At 40.8% G+C, this 17,624-nt stretch overlaps 1 protein-coding gene across 4 annotated transcripts in view; it reads left to right on the forward strand.

Annotated features, from left to right (window-relative positions):
• Nucleotides 1–17,624, forward strand: part of OSBPL1A (oxysterol binding protein like 1A) — a 118,026-nt gene that overhangs the window by 18,209 nt on the left and 82,193 nt on the right. For all 4 annotated transcript variants that reach the window (XM_030012343.2, XM_041123148.1, XM_030012348.2 and 1 more), the window contains exons 7-15: nucleotides 546–690; nucleotides 1,441–1,508; nucleotides 1,590–1,634; nucleotides 2,652–2,725; nucleotides 2,809–2,872; nucleotides 3,838–3,939; nucleotides 5,418–5,543; nucleotides 6,711–6,792; nucleotides 9,607–9,713. In XM_030012343.2, coding sequence (XP_029868203.1) covers nucleotides 546–690; nucleotides 1,441–1,508; nucleotides 1,590–1,634; nucleotides 2,652–2,725; nucleotides 2,809–2,872; nucleotides 3,838–3,939; nucleotides 5,418–5,543; nucleotides 6,711–6,792; nucleotides 9,607–9,713 — 813 coding nt within the window. The remainder of the gene's footprint in view (nucleotides 1–545; nucleotides 691–1,440; nucleotides 1,509–1,589; nucleotides 1,635–2,651; nucleotides 2,726–2,808; nucleotides 2,873–3,837; nucleotides 3,940–5,417; nucleotides 5,544–6,710; nucleotides 6,793–9,606; nucleotides 9,714–17,624) is intronic.

Raw genomic sequence — 17,624 nt, forward strand, 5'->3', positions numbered from 1 at the left:
AACAGACTGCCTATACTAGGAGGTTCTAAATGGCCTAGAATAGCTCTGTCACTGAGACTGGCAGGCCTGCCACCTTTCTGTACAAAGTTCTTACTCTCTGAAACAGGGTGGCCACACAAACTTGTTCTGGATTTAGCATTGACCTGTGCTAACTTTCAGACTGTGCTTGGGAGTCTTCTACAGAGAACAGTAGATTTTGACAGTAGAATCAGACAGGACTGTTCTAGTAATATAAATGACTGAACTGCAATGCTGGGGAACTCTCTCTGACGGTGTGCAACTGAGCAGGATAAACGTTTCCATGTTGTGTAGCAGAGGTGGAAGGGGTATAGCAAGCAAAAAACTGAGAAGTTCCTTACTGTAGTTAAACATCTTGCTTGATTGTTGTAGTCCTTGCCCTTCTCATAACACTTGCTACATGCCCTCTTTGTTGCCAGATCTACACTGAAGCATCCTAGTTAGGAACAGCTAACTTTCAAAAGAATGAACGTGGCATCTGGAAAGGGAGGAAAACTGATAAGTAAGCAAAACATTGTTTTTTCCAGTTGAACAAGCCCAAACCACCTGATATCAACTGTACAGATCAGATGGGGAACACACCGTTGCATTGTGCAGCATACCGTGCCCATAAGCACTGTGCATTGAAACTTCTAAAAAATGGAGCAGATCCTAAAATAAGAAACAAAAATGGTGAGTACCAAATGAAAGTACATAAAGTCTTAAGAGGAGACAGAAATTTAACAGATTCTATAAGCTATGTTACTTACCACTCAGTGTTCAGGGAAAATCTTATGGTGCTATACAAGCTTTGTATCACTAATAAAGGAAGCCCAACACTGACTAAATTGCAAGAGATTCAAGAACTGTAGCAAAATATTTATCATGCATGCTTTTATTTTCCAAACTTACCCATTTCTAGAAAATTTACCTGCTGTCTCTCTTGACCATGAAATGTGCCTGGCTTTTGTTTTCTTGATGCTAAACACTGAACACAGGTAACAAAAAAAGTGATAAGATTGAAGATATGGCCCAGACAAAGTGACTCTTCCGAAGAAGTCTTGTAATGAAAGCAAATGCAGGAAAACTTCATGCAGGTGTTATGCAAACTGTGTACTTGTCATCTGATTAAAACTGTCTCTATGTTGATATTTGTGAATGTTCTGAACTGTTTTATATAGCTGAAGAGCCAAAACCAAACTTAAATAAGAGCAAAGGCCTCTCTGTGGCTAGTAGAACTCTGAAGGACAGTTCAGTGCACTAAAGTTCAGAGCCTTTTTGGTGTTCTGCCCCTGAGGAGCTTATGTTACACAACTCCAAGTAAACATAGATGCTTGTGGGACCAAACTTTAATGGGTAAACACAGTGCCAGATTATTTTTAAGTACAGTACATCAAGGTTTATTTGCATCAATTCTCACGCCTTGTCTTGGTTACTAAACAGATCAGACGCCCCTTGATCTAGCCCAAGGTGCCGAAATGAAACTGATACTGGGAGGTAAAACTGGAAAGGTAGGAACTTTTTTATCCATCTAAAATGCCAAGGCTGTCTAGTTGAAGCTATTCCTACATGAGCTTTAAATTTCTATGCAGGTTATCAACAAACCCCTGAGACGATACGAAGGTCTCCTATGGAAGGTATGTCTTATTTCCTTGTCTAAAATACCTTAAGTTCTCAAGGTATGTCAGTCTGTCCTTTTCTGTACTTAAGTGAGAGTTGCTGAATGAGGGAACTTTTCAATAATACATTTGTTAAATGACTTGGCTTTAATCTAGTATATTGGATAAATTATAGGTGGGCTGGCTGGGTGGAGTAGTTACTAGATTCATGGCACTCTGATCTTAACCTCAGTCCCTAAAATCTCTCCATTTCTTGGTAATTTTTGTGGCAAAGCTTCACTGTGGTAAAGTTTCTTTCCTTGTCTGTGTGGTGGGCAAAATGTTTTGTTTTGTTTTTTCTTTCCTGAATCGATGTCTTTTAATAATCTATGACTAATATTTTGCCACAAGTTCACCACCTTCTGGAAACTTTAAAACTTAGAGGGAAGATGTCAGTCAAATGGTTGTTCAAAGCTTGTTTCGCTCTGATATGCGAGTGAATCTTTTTCCCTTGTTAAAAAAAAAAGCTTTCTCAATCTTCTACATGAATGCTTAATTTTTGTGTTCCTTAATGAAATCTTTGAAGTTTTCTTCAGTTTAAATTTTCCTATGTATTCACACACAATTGTAATACAAGGAACTGTTTTTAAACTGGAACTATGTACTAAAGCTTGTGAAAGGTGAAATGTTGTAGTTGGATATCTTAATGTGTTTTGTTTATCATTTGATTTCATAAAGTAGAATTGTGTGGTGATCAACAACCCCTGTAATATTAAAAAATGTAGCATTTTAATATTTCAGTTCTTACTGAATAGCAGGCTCACCAAAACTTTCGTTATTAGGTATTTCCAAAAAAGAGAGTAGCACTATAATTGTAAAGTAGTCTCAGGTTGCTGTGATCACCAAGATATGTAAAACCTAAAATGTTGTCCTAATGAGTGCCAGTTTTATGTAATAGCCTTCCAGCTATCAAACTTGCTGGGAATAGTAACTCTTCAGCTGTTAACCTTACCTGGTCTTTTTTATTGTGGTGGGGTTTTTTAATTCTTTTTTTAGAGCTCACGATTTTTTGGTTGGAAACTCTACTGGATAGTTCTAGAACATGGAGTCCTTTCGTGGTATCGGAGACAGTAAGTTCCGTGTTTAAATTTCTGAAAAGCGATTTAAATAATTCCCATCTTCACTTTATTAAATCTCTTTTTTTCTTTCAAAGAGCTGATGCAGTGAATAATGATCATCGCCAGGGATGCAAGCATCTAACACAAGCTGTCTGCACGGTAGGACATGAAGTGACTTTAAGTACTGTTTTTTTATGTGATGGTGTTCCATACCTAGACAGTGAAAACTTCAGCTAGATTGGTACGCATGCTTTTGTTATAAAAAAGGGAAAAAGCTTGTGTTCTAGCAAGAAACGATGGTTCTTGTCAAGCAAAGGAGTCTTATATGTAAAGTGGCCATAAAGCTCCTTCCCTTCTTTGCAAAGTCTTGAAGATCTAAACAAACATAAGGCTTCCTAAAAGCATGCCTTTTCAGTTGTGCAAAACAAATGTTTGGAGCATGTGATACAGAATACAAAGCTCTAGTTCCTCCTGTAGCTGTCACTGGCTACTTGTGACTGATTGTGTAACTTAAGCTGATCTCAGTTGGAGAACTGATCAATTCTGAAGGTGACTTTTTGGAAAACTTCCTTAAATTCCATTATGCTTGTGGGAATCCCTTTTGGAAGGAGTGAACAGAGGAAAAACAGGCCAGGTGTCATTTATAATACACAGGAAGATGAAGTGTTAAAGGAAAATGCATTTAGGATAATTTCAATACTTTTTTCTTCTATAACTAACCTGCCCTAGTTCAATAGAATGGCACCACAAGTTCTGTTAAACTACAGTTATGTATACTCTTACTATATGAAAAGTGACTCTTCCTTTTCTATATCTACAAATTCCTTAATATTGGTGATCCTGCACTGTTGCTGAGATTTTTGTCTGAATCAAGTGGTACAAATATAAGCAAACATAATGTTTTGACATAAAGAACCTCTATATTCTCATTCATGTTGTAAAGTGCAAGACAGCACACTTTGCAAAAATGTTCTGACCAAGCTTTTTGTAAACTATAGTTGTTTTGCGTCAAAACTAAGGTGCAAACTTCTGAGTTGAGTAATTATCTACCTTGCTTATTCTTAATTTTTTTCTTTTCTTACTGATTCATTACACTAATTTTGTGTTTTCTCCACATTGCTTAGGTAAAATCTACAGACAGCTGCTTCTTTTCTGTCAGATGTTTTGATGACACTGTTCATCGTTTCAAAATTCCTACAAATAGCCTTCCCTCTCAAACGAGAGAGGTAATAATGACTCTTTTATCAAAGGCTTTAAAATGTAATAACTTCTGTAATGAATAATTTCCATACTACTTGCTATGGATGCATTAGTAGTGGGTTCAGCATCTTAATCATCGGGACTTGGTAACATAAGTGTAGATATTGAATCTTTTAGCATGACTGTATAGACTAAATAGCAAAAATGGACAGATTGTCCTTCTGTTATTTAAGATTAGTGCCACCTTGTTTTCCAGCTCTGTCCCTGTATTATGCCCTGTAGTCTAACTTCCTCTTTTTCTTTAACTTCTCCATGTGGTAAATTTCTATTGCAACTTCCTTCTGGTGCACTTCATTTCATAGTTCATTATCCTGAACAAAAGAATATTTAATGGTACGTTGTAGTCTTAGCCATTCTCCCAGATGACCTAATAAGTTATATATTCTTAAAATGTGGGTCTGAAACAAGAGAATAACTTTTTTTTTGTTTAGGGCTATTTGTAGTGTAGTTACTATTGTACTTCTATAGGTGTAGTAAGGAGAGATTAAGTAGGGGTAGAGGCATCTGGAGTACTGTGTCCAGTTCTGGGCTCCCCACTACAAGAGAGATGCAAACATACTGAAGAGAACTCAGCAAAGAGCCAGTAAGATGATTAAAGGGACCAGAGCATCTCTCATACTAGGAAAAGCTAAGAGAGCTGAGACTGCTCAGCCTGGAGAAGAGAAGGCTCGGGGGGATCTTGTTAATGTACATAAAATACTTGAAGGGAGGGTGCAAGGAGGGATGGAGCCAGGCTCTTCTCAGTGGTGCTTGGTGACAGGGCCAGAAGCATGGGCACAAACTGAAACACAGCAGGTTCCCTCTGAACATAACAAAAAATGTGAGGGTGACTGAGCACAGGTTGCCCAGAGAGGTTGTGAAGTCTCCATCCTTGGAGATACTCAAAAGCCATCTGGACGTGGTCCTGGGCAACCAGCTCTAGGTGGCCCTGCTTTTGAGCAGGGCAAGGTTGGACAAAATGACCTCCAGAGGTCCCTGCCAACCTCAGTCACTCTGTGATTCAATGAACAGGAAAAGAATCTACCTCTTAATTATGATAGTGCTTGAGGTTTTGTACACAGTTTGCATTCATAAGAAGGCAGGCTTTGTCACAGGGAACCTTGCTGTCTGAACACAAACTCAAAGATGCAAAATATATTCCCTACAGTCTTTTCTTAACTGATGTGACTTTTTTTATGTGACCTTGGATAGACTGAGGGGTGGGTTTACATTTGTGCTTAAAATTTAATCAATTAAGTCTGTGGCACTCTGACCACAGAGTATCTTATCTTCAATGCTTACAATTTTTAACAATCTATCTTCTGCTTATTGAGGTGTCTCATTTTACTATTGAATGTCTTATTCACATCAGTAGAAAATTTTACTTTGTTCTTTTGCATGTATGCTGTTACTTTCTGGGGATAACCTCTGAAATGTGTATTAAGTCTGTTTTTTTTCCATTCAGAGTTGGCTGGAAGCAATAGAAGACCACTCTGCATATAGCACTCATTACTGCACACAGGAGCAGTTGAGTAGTGATGATGAGGAGGGTGATACAGTATCTGTTACAGACCTACAAGATACTCTGAAAGTATGTGCTGAGTACTTATGTGGCTCATGCATCTAGGCAGGTGCAGATTAGTGCTGTTTTGTGTGGAAATACTTGAGTGTACTTCAGCTAAAAGTAATGATTCTTTCGTCCCGTGGATGCATAAATACTGCTTGTATTTGCACTGCTTACTGTCATGTATTCCTGTTTGGACTGCATGCATAAAATGGCGTGTTTATCATAGCTACAGCGTTGTGTTTTTCAGTTTTACTAGCACTACTGCAAGGTAGAAAGTTGCTTGAGACTTTCAGCCAGGAGAGGGAGCCTTGTGTACTGTACTTGCTGACACCAAGACTGGAGGATTACAAAGCTAACCTTAAGCAAGCTCTTCTATAACACAGGCAATGAAATGGCTTAGAAATCATCCTTTACCACCTCAGGTCACATTAGATGTGTTGTACAGTGATTGTTCAGACCTGCAGTGAAGATGAGTCTTCCTTGATAATTCTAGCTTTCAGCCTGTGATTCTTGCTTTTTTGCTGTACGTATATTTCTAAAACCTTTTTACTTTAAGGGAAAGTTGACACTGCAATGCAAAAATCTTCATGTGACTGAACTCCAAGTGGCTGGTACCTTTTGGTACAAGAACTCAAAGTAGCTAATGGCAGAACAGAGATGGGGGGGTAACTGGTGCTGGCAGTTCCCAGCAGCCTACAGAGGAAGATGGTATTATCTAATGGATAGCTCTCCAAGTTCAAATGCAGGCTTGGAATATGATCTTGGGGTGGGTTCCTGCTTGTTGCTGTACTTGCTGTATATCAGTTAACCCTATGCATTTGCTTATTTTGGCCTTAGGTTTGTCAAAGGACAAGCAACGGCTCTTCCTGGGTTTTCAAACTTTTTTATTAAAAAGTGGGGGAAATGCAAAAGCGGTACATATACTATAGCTTTGGGGCTTGGTTTGCTATGCTAATTTAAACAAAAGCAGGTCAGCAATATAATGTGCATAAGTCTTCTGTTTGCTTATGTGTCTTTGAAGGTGCTTCAAGTAATTTCTTTCAGTTTTAATGTATCGGTCTCTGTCACTGGGAATCTTGGTTAAGGTTTAATGCTCTCCAAATTCAAAAATTTCAGTATAGTTAAGAGAATAAACATATACTTTCTGTAGAACAAGGCACTTCTGAACTAGCTATACTTACTGTCTTTCAGAAAGCACAAGCATGCCAACAAAGACTCAGTAAAGAGATTTCAGACTTCCTTGCAATGGTTAAATCTTTGGATGCTACAAAAGGTAAAACTTATTCTTCTAAAATGCAGTTTGTTACCAGGCAACTAATTTTTTTGTTTTTAAGCAGCACGTGCTTTCATTTCACTGAAATGAAATTTTCAGCAGCTTGAAAGTACAGGACCATTTTCCTCATTGGAAAAAATTTAAATAAAGTAACATTATAGTAATTGCTAAGAAATGAGATTTCAGGTTTGGAGAAACAACTAATAGGTACGTTGATTGAAAGAAATTTTATTAGTGGCTGTAAGTGTAGTGAAACTGCCTTTAGATATTGTGCTTACTGAGCAGTATCGTAGGAAAATAAGGTAGGGGTTCACTTTCAAGGTTTTGAAAAATGTGTAGTTGGTAGCTTATTGCAGAGCATAAGTGTGTCCTGACAGGTACAAAGAGCTAGTTATCTTACTCTAGCTTTCCTCTCAAAAAACTTGTCTTGTAGTGAGTGGAAACACAATGAAGGCTGAGGCATGATAAACAGGATGTGAAATGAAATCACAAAACTCTATAGGGAACTAGAGGCATGGTGTGGTGGGATATATTCCACAGACTTCTGCCATGAGTTTTATGCCAGATTTGAACTTCTCAGGCTTCATTTTAAATAATAACTCTTAAATTAACATGTACCTGGATTTTTGTATCATAATTGCCAAAAAATAGTACAGGCATCAAGCTGTTAGAGATTAGAACTTGTTTCATTTAGTGCTGTAAACATGTACAGAAGTTGCTCGTGTATTAAACACACAAAGGACTTCTTACAGAACATCTAAATGCTGCTGCTTTGAACCCGAGTCCTAGTTACATATTGTGACTAAAATTTATGAAGCTCAAATTAGAGAACAAGTTGTTTGTCTGTACAAATCTGTAGTCTGTAATACAATAGCAGTTTTGGGAGGAAAAAAGTTCTTCATCTTCCATCCCTGTGCCTTCCCAAAAGGAGTCTAAAATACAGCTTTTTCTCCATATGCTACTGGGGTAAGTTACTGCATGATGTTAACCTATCTTGCACTAACTGAATTTTTACTGAATTTTTATTTTGCAAAGAAAAGTAAGGTCTCATAATACATATGAGTGTTTTCTTGGGAAGCCTTTGTAATTAGTAATACAGTAAAACTAAATTCTTCACAAAATGCAGTTTGAAAACTAGTATGAGGTGGATTGAGGGTATGAGAGGGATATGAGGGACCATATTCCCTCTGGTATATGAAGGGACAGTTTCTCTGACCCCGTGTTGTTGACCTGAAGAACCAGTGAGGACACTCACTTTTTTTTTTTAATACACAGCTTGAGTAACCAAAACCCATAGTAAAGCAAAACCAGATACTATCTCTTTCCTAGAAACTGCTAGTCTTGGCCAATAGCAGTAATAAGTTCCTATTTTCCTCCCAATGAATGTTTGTAACTTGATGGGTCAGTGAACTGTTTCCAGGCTCATGTGTAACCTCTGTAGGTCTTGGCAGAGAAAAACACTGCAGTTCTCCCAGTTCTCACATTGGGTTGATGTGGTATCTTTAAAGTATTTGAGTCCTCTGGCTCCAGAAGAATGCAAATGTCTAAGTTAAAAGTCCTTCCACGTGGAACTTCTCCTAAAAGGTTTTGAGCAATATAAAAATGGCTGTCTTGGGACCTGATATTTGAAATTCTCTCCCTAACTGTCTCCACATGCTATTCTAAATCCAGGTATCTTTGAGATTTATGCACGTTATTTATTACGTATAAAGATGTCTCCTGCTCCTGCACTCAGTGTGCTGCCCCTGCTTCTAGAGGCACTAGCTGTTCTTGATAGCTGCTGTAAGTAGAGATTGCTGATTCCAGTCAGTAGTGAGCTTTGATATCAAAGACAACAATTAGTGTGTGGATATGTACTGTATCTTGTCCTGCACAAGCAGTATAAGTTGCAAAATAAATTCAAGAACTGTCACTGCTGGACCTCTTAATCTTTATTGGTGTGACATCAACTTGAAGCATCTGTGTAACTAAATGGTGTCAACTGATCCTGGTGTCTGCGGTCACTACATGAACACTTACTTTAATTCCATCAGGTATGCTTCCTGAGAGAATGGCTTGCTTGACTTCTGAGGAATTGCAGCCCATCACAATACTTCAAAGATGAACTCAAACATTAAGTAATTTCTACCAGCTGATTGGGTTATCATGTTTTCCTGCTGGTTCTAGACATGTAGCCCCTTCTATAAATGGTCATACAAGTCAGGATGTGATGTGGCATTGCTCTGCAAGCTGTACTACATATCTAGAAGATGAGTCCATGAAAATAAATCTCCTTCCCCTTTTATTGATCAGTGTTCTTGTAACTCCCCATCTATTTTTCAAACCTACATCTCCAGCTGCACTGTGGTAAGCTTTTTCTCTTCTAATACCACAACAGAAGGCAAAAAAAGCTACATTTCTCACTTTAACTTATATTAAACCAGTGCAGTATCCGTTATATTTGAATTGTCACCTGGCAACTCAGGCTTTTAAATCTAGAAGGTGGTTAAAAGAAGATAGTTGTTAGTCACTGTTCCAGTATCTTGCTGCCATAGCATACTACCTCTGCTTTCTAAGCCATGCTGAAAGATGAACTCAATCCATTTATGTGCCCATGTGCCACTTAGACCAGTACTAGGGAAAGGATGCAAAAGAACGAACTTAGGTTACCTGTGTGCTACTTTTGCTTGCCCTTTCCTCACACAGATCTTACAGTGCACCAGCTGTTCTGCAGAATGTGAATGATATGTCTGCATTACTTGGAGGAAAATATAATTAAAAGAATCCTGTACTTCACAATGTCCCCCTAATGCTACTAATCTTTTGTGCTTTCAGGAATATCTTCTCCCCTCCTGCAAAAAGTTGATGTTGTCTCTGAAGTATCCCAGGAAACATGTGAGGCCCTGGCTGACTGCCTCAACCTATTTACAAAGCAAGAAGGGGTATGTATTATGCTGCGTGGGCCTATAAAGGGTCTGAATAGCTTAGTATATTTTGCTAGTTCCCTGCTTACCTGCTACAAAAATAAATACACACACCCACAGAACTTCATATTGTTGGTAAGCTGTCCTTTTGCACACTGAATGTCTAATGAAAACTCATGCCTCTAGAGAAAGAATAGCTAAGTTCCTCTATGAAAGGATATCTTAATATTTGAGTGTTCAGAAGAAACACAGATTTTGTTTACAAACTGCTGCTTGTAATGTTCAAAGTGAATACTTGAATTCAATAAAGCAGTTGCTTTGCTGATTTGAAGGTTAAAATATTGAGAAATCTTTTTTTTTGTACTGGCTAACTGAAGTGTTGAACAATATTGCTTCTGAATTTGTTTTTCAGACCATGTGCTTAGTGGGTGTGCGAATGCTATCTATTGAACTTCTGGCTTTCCCAGTGACAAGTATCTTGCATGGTGTTAAAACATAATGCAAATGCTTCAATTTGGGAATGTATGTTAAACTCATTAATTCCTGGGGTAGGAGATCTGGTATTTTTCTCCCCTCCCTAGTACATTGGAATAAACTTGTCTTCCTGTATTGCAGTAACAGTAATCCCTCAGTTAGGCTCTTGTCATCGGTAAGCTGTGTTTCAAAATGAGGTTTGTGTTGGTGCTGTTAGTCTTCCAGTTATTTAACATTGAGCTGCAAACACTGGCTCCATTGTCTAGGTTTGGCTTAAGATTTTTTTTTTTCATTCCTTTCCAAGCCTTTTTGTCTCCAGTCACAAGTCTTCTACACTTACTTGAGTCAAGCTCTAGCAGAGTGGAACAAGCATTGCATTTTTACATTGAGGTTTTTCTTTAAGAAAATCTAATATTAAAGTTGCCAGTTCCATTTGTGGATGAGGGGGGAAATTTGTTACAACAGTGGGTGTATAGTGTTAGTTAGTAGTCCTTAATTGTGTTGGCATGTTGCTTCAAGCCAGTCTAAAATAGCTTTCCAGAGTTGAGTATGGCAAAACATATGGTGAAATTGTAATTTCACCTTACTTGAACTTGGACAGTCTCAGTAGGTGTTATAGAGGCCTTATTTTAATCTGGAAGCACATAGATTTGGGCACAGAGGGATAGGCTGAGGTGTGAACTTGAATTTCCACCATAGCTAGTGAAATCACTTGGTCATGACAGGGAGAAGATGTGATCCTGGAAAGTTTTGTGTCTTGGTATTTTTAGACTTCAAACTACTGCAATTCCAGAATGTAATGCAGGCTTTCAAAGATGCCATAAGCTCATAAGGGAAATTACAGCAGCAATCTATTCCTAAGACTTGAACCTTTCCAAAAAGTTATGTTCCTTGAGCATTACTCTTCTTAAACCCACAGCATTTGGTTTTGTTGTCTTTTGTGACAGGGCCCTGTTCTTTACCATTTAGTGTTGATTTCTAGACTGTAGTTCTGTTGGCATTGCAAAAGCAACATATCAGGTTCTGCATTAGCAATTGATGGGACCCCCATTAAATGTCTTAATATTCCTTCCAAGTACCTTGAACAGTAAAGCATAACTCTAAAGTGTCAAACTCTGATATAAAAACACTTATCTAAAATAATCTAAAAACTGATCTTTTCTAGTGTTTCTTTCTCTTCCGATCATGATCTCAATAATGAAGTTAAGGCTTTGGTGTTGTAAATGTTTGGGAACAGCTGCCATGAATGCTCTGCTCTGGCAATAATTGGCTGCTGTTAACCTAAAACTGCCAAACATCCTTCCTGAAGGTAAACTTGACAACTCTTGTTTAAAAGCTGCTTTCCTGCCTGTCCTGTTGTCTCCAGGTGTCTTTTGTTGTCAACTGGACTGACTGTCTGACTGCAGCTTGTCTTATGGGGATGCCCAGATAGGACTTCCTCTGCGTAGACAGGAATTAATTGCTTCACACTACCTCTCAGCCATATTGTGCATGTCCTGTGAAATCTGGTTCTCGCTAGAACAAATGTTTTCTTGAGCTTCGTACCTTTTTATCTTGCCTCTTTAAGGAGAATTCTTTTCCCCTCTAACTTAAATTGCCAGCATACCAGAAGGCAGTGCTGCTAACTTCAGTAAGGATAACTACAGTGAACACATACTCTTTGCCTTTTAAAGAAGACGTTTTGTTTAGTATTGCCCACCTCTGTGCTGTGTAAATTGTAGCATAATTGTGCAATATGCAAATGAAACTGCTAATACAGCACTAAAGAAAAAAAAAGGTACAAAGGTTCAACTCTCTTCCACTTGCGATAGCAATGGTGCAGGAGCGTGATATCCAAACGCTCCATCTGTCCGCTGGCCGCCCCCCCCCCCACCCCAAGCGCGGCGTCTGCCCCTGTGCCGCCGTGCAGGGCTCGGCGTGCGCACTGTCGGTGGCGGCGGCGGTTGCGAGCGGCTGCGGGAGAGAGCGGCCGGGTTCCTCGCCCCGCGGGCGGGGGCCATGGCCGCTCGCTCCGGGGGGGTGGCGCGGCCCGCTGCGGTGCCGGCTCCGGGAGGAGGGAGCTCCGCAGCACCGTGCCGCCCGTGCCGGGGAACGCGTGACCTCATTGCTCCGCACGGCGGGAGCTGCGGTGACGCCATAGAGGGGAGCGGCGGGTGGGGGAGCTTCCAAAATAACCCACTGCGGCGGGCCTCCGTGCGGGGCGGCCCCGGCGGTCTCTGGGACCCGCGTACCCTGCGGCTGCGGCGGGGCCGCGCCGCGCCCGCCCTGTGGGGAGCCGCGGCCCCGCTCCGCCCGTGAGCGGTGAGCCCGCGCCCCTGCCCCGGCGGCGGGGCGAGGGCGGGGCCGGGGCGGGAGCGCTCGGCGTCTTAGGCCATTTTTAGCCGGGCTGGGAGCCGGCGGCCGCCCCGCTGTTTCGGGTCGGTTTCCTCCGCCCGCGCTCGGCGGGACCTCGCTGGCCCTGGCGGGGCGCGCCGCCGGGGCGCGGAGCAGCGCGCGGGCTGCGCGGGGCGGGCGCCACTCCCCTGCCCAGCCCTGCGCCGCGCTGTGCTGCGCCGGGGCATCCGCCCGCGTCCGCGGCGTGGTGCAAGGTGAAGGGGCCGCCCGCTGTGCGGCGCGGCCCGGCCCGGCAGGTGCTGCTGCTGCCGCTGCTGCAACCCGGGGCGGCTTCGCCGGCCGCGCGGGGCGAGGTCTCGGAGCGGCTCCCTTCCCGAAATCGGTTTGGCGGTATGTAGCGTGCGCGTGACGGGTTGGTTTTGGGTTTTTTCCTTTCTTGACATTGGGATGAGCTCTTCAGTGTCAAGCGAAGAAGGTAGGCATGAGCGCAGATACTTCTTGCCGAGCAATTAAAACACGTGAGGGAGAAACGAAGATAATTTGATTGCTTTAATCCGAGCGTTCATTGAGACGTTTGTGTCGGAGCTGGTGCAACTTGAAACATTTTCTGCAGTGACTTTGGCACAAGGTTAGTAAGTATTGTTTCAAAGCAGGACTTCCCTTGTACTATTTTTGGCAGAGAGCAGAACCTGCATTCTAAAAGCAGTTTGATTCTAGTATTTTTATATTCTAAGGTATTTTTATGTAGTTGTAGGAAAAATTTAACTTAAGGTTCTTTGCACGCTATTATCTCTGCTAGATTTTCTGGGTGAGTGTAAAATTTATCTCCAGTACTTGAGCTGCATGCACTGAAGCTGTATGAAGCTGATAGGAAAGCTATGCTTTAAATAAATAAACTTTATTTTTTTTTAAGCTTGCTTATTTCTTAACTAGTGCGAGGTAAAGTGTGCCGATGAGTATCTTGACTCTCCAAAGTTTCACTTTCACCATCAAAGGTTATATTTAATAGTAAACTAAGAGCTTTTATTGCATGAGTTTAGAACAAATAGCAGTTGTAAGCTAACTTCATTTGTAGTCTGTTTGTGGCTTTCATCTTCCTTTGTAGGTGCTGTCATTCTTTCTAGTTGGGGGTGTGGGGAGGGTTGTTGTTGGGGTTTGTTGTTTGGTTTTTTTAAAGAATTTGTTTACAAGCTGGTGAAAAACTTTAGATGATGAGATAAGGGATTCAGAAAAGGTTTCTTCCTTTCTTCGTTTAAATGAGCTGTATACTCAGCTAGGTAGAATTTGTCATAACAAATTAAGCTTGTCATTTTTACAGTAACTTTAAGGTCAAAATGCTGTGGGTCATAGTCTGTGGATTTAGTTATCTTTACCATGGTGTAACATGCTATCTCTTGTATGTATAACTGATGCACTGTAAATAGAAAACGTGCACACAGTGCAGCTAACAAATACTAATCTCTGGAAGTTCAGCGTACTGCCTTAGTTTATTTCATATTTCTTGGAAACTTAACTGAATATCTGAGGGTTAGATGTGTGTCTGTGTTCTTGTGAATGAATGCATGTATGCTCTTCAGGATACAAATAGTTGTCTTTAATACATGTCTGGTTTGTGGTCTGGGAGACACGTACGAGCATGGCTGTTACCACTTAGACCTACTACCTTACTGGACTGTGAATGAAGAAGGTGCCTGTAAGCCGTATCCAGGTGACTCCTGTATGAGACTTATTATCCATTTCCTTATGGGGGTGGAGGTGAGGGGAGCAGTGATGATACTCTGCAGTCAAGGGAGAACTATTGATTATGGGCACCTGAGCAAATCTGTCTAGAAAAGTCCTGGAGTCCATCAGTAGTCCTTTTCTGCCACCTGGCAATATAGTCAGCTACGCTAACCTCTATAAGGTCTTGGGAGCCCTTGGTGTGGGGGAGGGAGAGACAAAGAGGGGGTGAGCGACTCAAATAAAATCAGGGAAGCTAAGAAAGAGGTTAATTTCATGATTTCTGAGTTAGGTCTGGGGAGGGGATCGTGTCTTGCCTGGCTATTGTACTAGACCTAGAACCGTAGAGTCCTTACCCCCTCAAGTCATGAAACCAGTGCCTGTGTTTCTCTGCCCTTTTCTCCTTAAGCTTAGAAACAGGTGACAGCCCTGATTTTTTTTTGCTTCCTTTCCATCACTGGCACACAATAGAGCAATTCTGTTGTCTGTTTTGTTCTGTGGCTCTTGCTGAAAGTAGTGGAAATCAAGGCAAGACCACAGTGTGTCAAGGCCTGTAGGCAATGCTCCAAGCAGCTGAAACATTACTCAGCTTGTAAACTTGGGGAAAGGAGGAGAGCAGTTTTCAGACAGTTGATAATTGCACTGGGCACAGCAAGAGGCGGCTGGTGTTGAGAGACTTGAGGTGTGTTTGCATCAAGAAAACCTTTATTGGCTGTATGAGTCTCTAACTGACTTGACCCTGTTACTTGCCCTCTCCTCCAAATGAGTAGAAACGTATTAGAAATGTCTGGTGCACCTTAAATCTTGTTTGAAAGTAACAAGTTCATTGGAAGGTTCTCTATGCTCAAACAGGTGCCCAGGTAAAGACTGCTATTTCTCCCTTATGCAGAAGAGCATGGGGTATAATGTGTTGTGGAATGATGTATAGGCACGGCATACAAGAGAACAAAGCTGCCAACAGGAAAGTCATTTGGCAGGTTCGCTTCTGCTAGAGCATTGGCAGTTCTAGTGATGCATCGATGGTTCTTGCTGTACTAATTTTTCGGTGCTGTATACGCATATGTCTTCCATCTGTGCTAAAGCTCTAAAGAGGAGATACCCAAATCAGAGGAACTTGGTAGTTAAATGTTTGCGAATGGCATAGTGTTCTTCCTCAGGAAGCATTTTATTTCTTCTACTGTACTGCAGCCTTGCAGATAGGAAGCTAACCACAGGTCTGTGAAGACGAACGTTGCTATCAGTACTATGTGAAGGAAGCGGTTTAGCGAGTCCGAAGTATCTAGGAGATAGGGGAGTTAAAGAACATAACTTTTTTCAGAGACTTTCCTAGAGCAGCCAAGACTGAATAGGTCACCAGAGTGGGCAGAGAAGCTAAGCAGCAGCCCGGACAGAAGCTTGTTAAAATAACAAATACTGGGACTCCATTCAGGGAAAAGATAAGTAAATATTACTGCTTTTCTTTCATAAAAGGGTATTATGTATGTTGACAGAATGCTTAAATTTTGAAGCAGTTAATAAGATGCTTGGTTGAGTGCCGTGTATGAAAGGCTTCTGGGTGGCAGACAGTCCTGGCTGACAGAAGGACGCCTGGATGTTACTGTAGGGCAAAACATGAATACTACTGGTCTTTGTAGTACAGCAGGGTCCCAACTTTTAGCATATTTTTTTTTCTTTAAGAGTGTGCACTTCAAAAGTTAACCTTTTTTCCTTGTAGCTGGTGGTATGTTTGAATATCATCTATTGGCAAAGTGACATACTAATTTCTGATGACAGGGAAGCTGTTGCTGACTTGTAGCCCTACAAGCCTATGTGAAAGCTGGTCACGCAACTTGTCTGAAGGTATTCTCTGCTCCGTACTGTATTGCCCAACTCAAAGCACACTGCTAACCTGTTCTTGCACTTTCCAGAGTGGATTAGTGCTTTTTCAAAGCTTGGCTTGTAGATTTTTTTTTTTTTTTTTTTTTCCTTGGCAGTTGTTGTTGAGCAGCCTTGTGTAAAGTAACTTGGAATCCATTCATGGGCCTCTGGGGAAACACAGTGTAAATACATGTTAGTTTGAAACGAGACTCCTCACTGTGCTTCTGCAGCTCCCACTCTGAGATTTACTTTTGAGGTTATGTCTATGACTTGTTTGGGGATTTTATTTTTTAATGCAAAAACATGGAGAAAAGGGGCTTAGCTGAGGCTGCAGGGGGGAAAGATCAAGCAGCGATCAAGTTCAGTGGAATAGTATTTGATACAGTAAGCTTCTCAACTAGGAATTTTCAATTCTGTTTTCTATGAACGTATTTGAAAAATGGTGCTCTTGTCTTTGTGTAAGCTGATAGAGAGGAACAAAAAAGAAATACATAACATGGAAATTTCCTTTCTCTGTTGTCACTACTTACTGCTATGAGGATATTGTTTGTTTTCCTCTCCTTCATGCTTGGAAAACAAACTGGAGTGAGAAGGTTTTTTTTGTTATTATTTTTATTCTTCTGGTGCCATTATGATTTCATAATGGCATGTAAAGCTGATCAGCTTGTTTTCAGTGCTCTGGCTTAATGTGTATCTGATGTGTTTTGGAAGAGCAGGGTGAACAGCAGAGTTCTAAAACTTGCTAGCTCCCAGACAGCCAGTGTATTGTCAGCTAAGGACTGGTAATATTTCAGGAAAAAAATGAAGGAGCAAAAAATAGGATTTAAGGCTGAACCTCTGTGCATAGCACCATGCTTGTTAACTTCATGTTTGCTGGGATTTTGCGTGCAAGTGTGTGAGATACTTGACTGCAGTGGCAGTCTGGCTGAGTGGTCTGGTTTTGTCTCTCAGCTGCATAAAACATCAGAATGCTGAACTGGGTAACAGCAGTCATACACATTTACTAATTCTCTGGAGATGTATTCTCCTTCTTGACCTTTCTTTCTTGAAACTTAGGCTTTTTATAATGCCTTTTTTCTTTGTAAAGCTGGTAAAAGCTAGTTCTTAGAATAATAATTAAAAAAAAATATTTCTACACATATGCAAAACAAATTTCATGTAGCCTGTCCAGTACTGGATATTAACACATGCTTTTGAGGGAGATATGATATTTAACTTTTTATTACCCGTATGTTTTGTGTGAGGTTGTTTTAAAGGCATTGTCTCTGAGTAGCATAAGTAACTTAAGGCTTTGTGTCACTTAACTGTTGTCAAATCATCTTAAAATCCCACCATATGGTGAATTTTGGTATGTTTTATTTGGCTTCCTTAAACATCAGTGATTTCAGATCTCTTATCTTATGGCCTAGTAGGCTGTCCATGTGCAATTGTGTTGCCTTTCCTTGCATAAAGGAGGTTGACTAAGTCTAAACTTAATTTTCTGCTGTTCTTTGCTATATTTTTAGTTGGTGTATTTTAGTCACTTCTGGTTCCATGAAATGTAGG

The sequence above is a fragment of the Aquila chrysaetos genome, chromosome 4, assembly GCF_900496995.4.
Source record: "Aquila chrysaetos chrysaetos chromosome 4, bAquChr1.4, whole genome shotgun sequence".
In the NCBI taxonomy this organism is placed as follows: Eukaryota; Metazoa; Chordata; class Aves; order Accipitriformes; family Accipitridae; genus Aquila; species Aquila chrysaetos.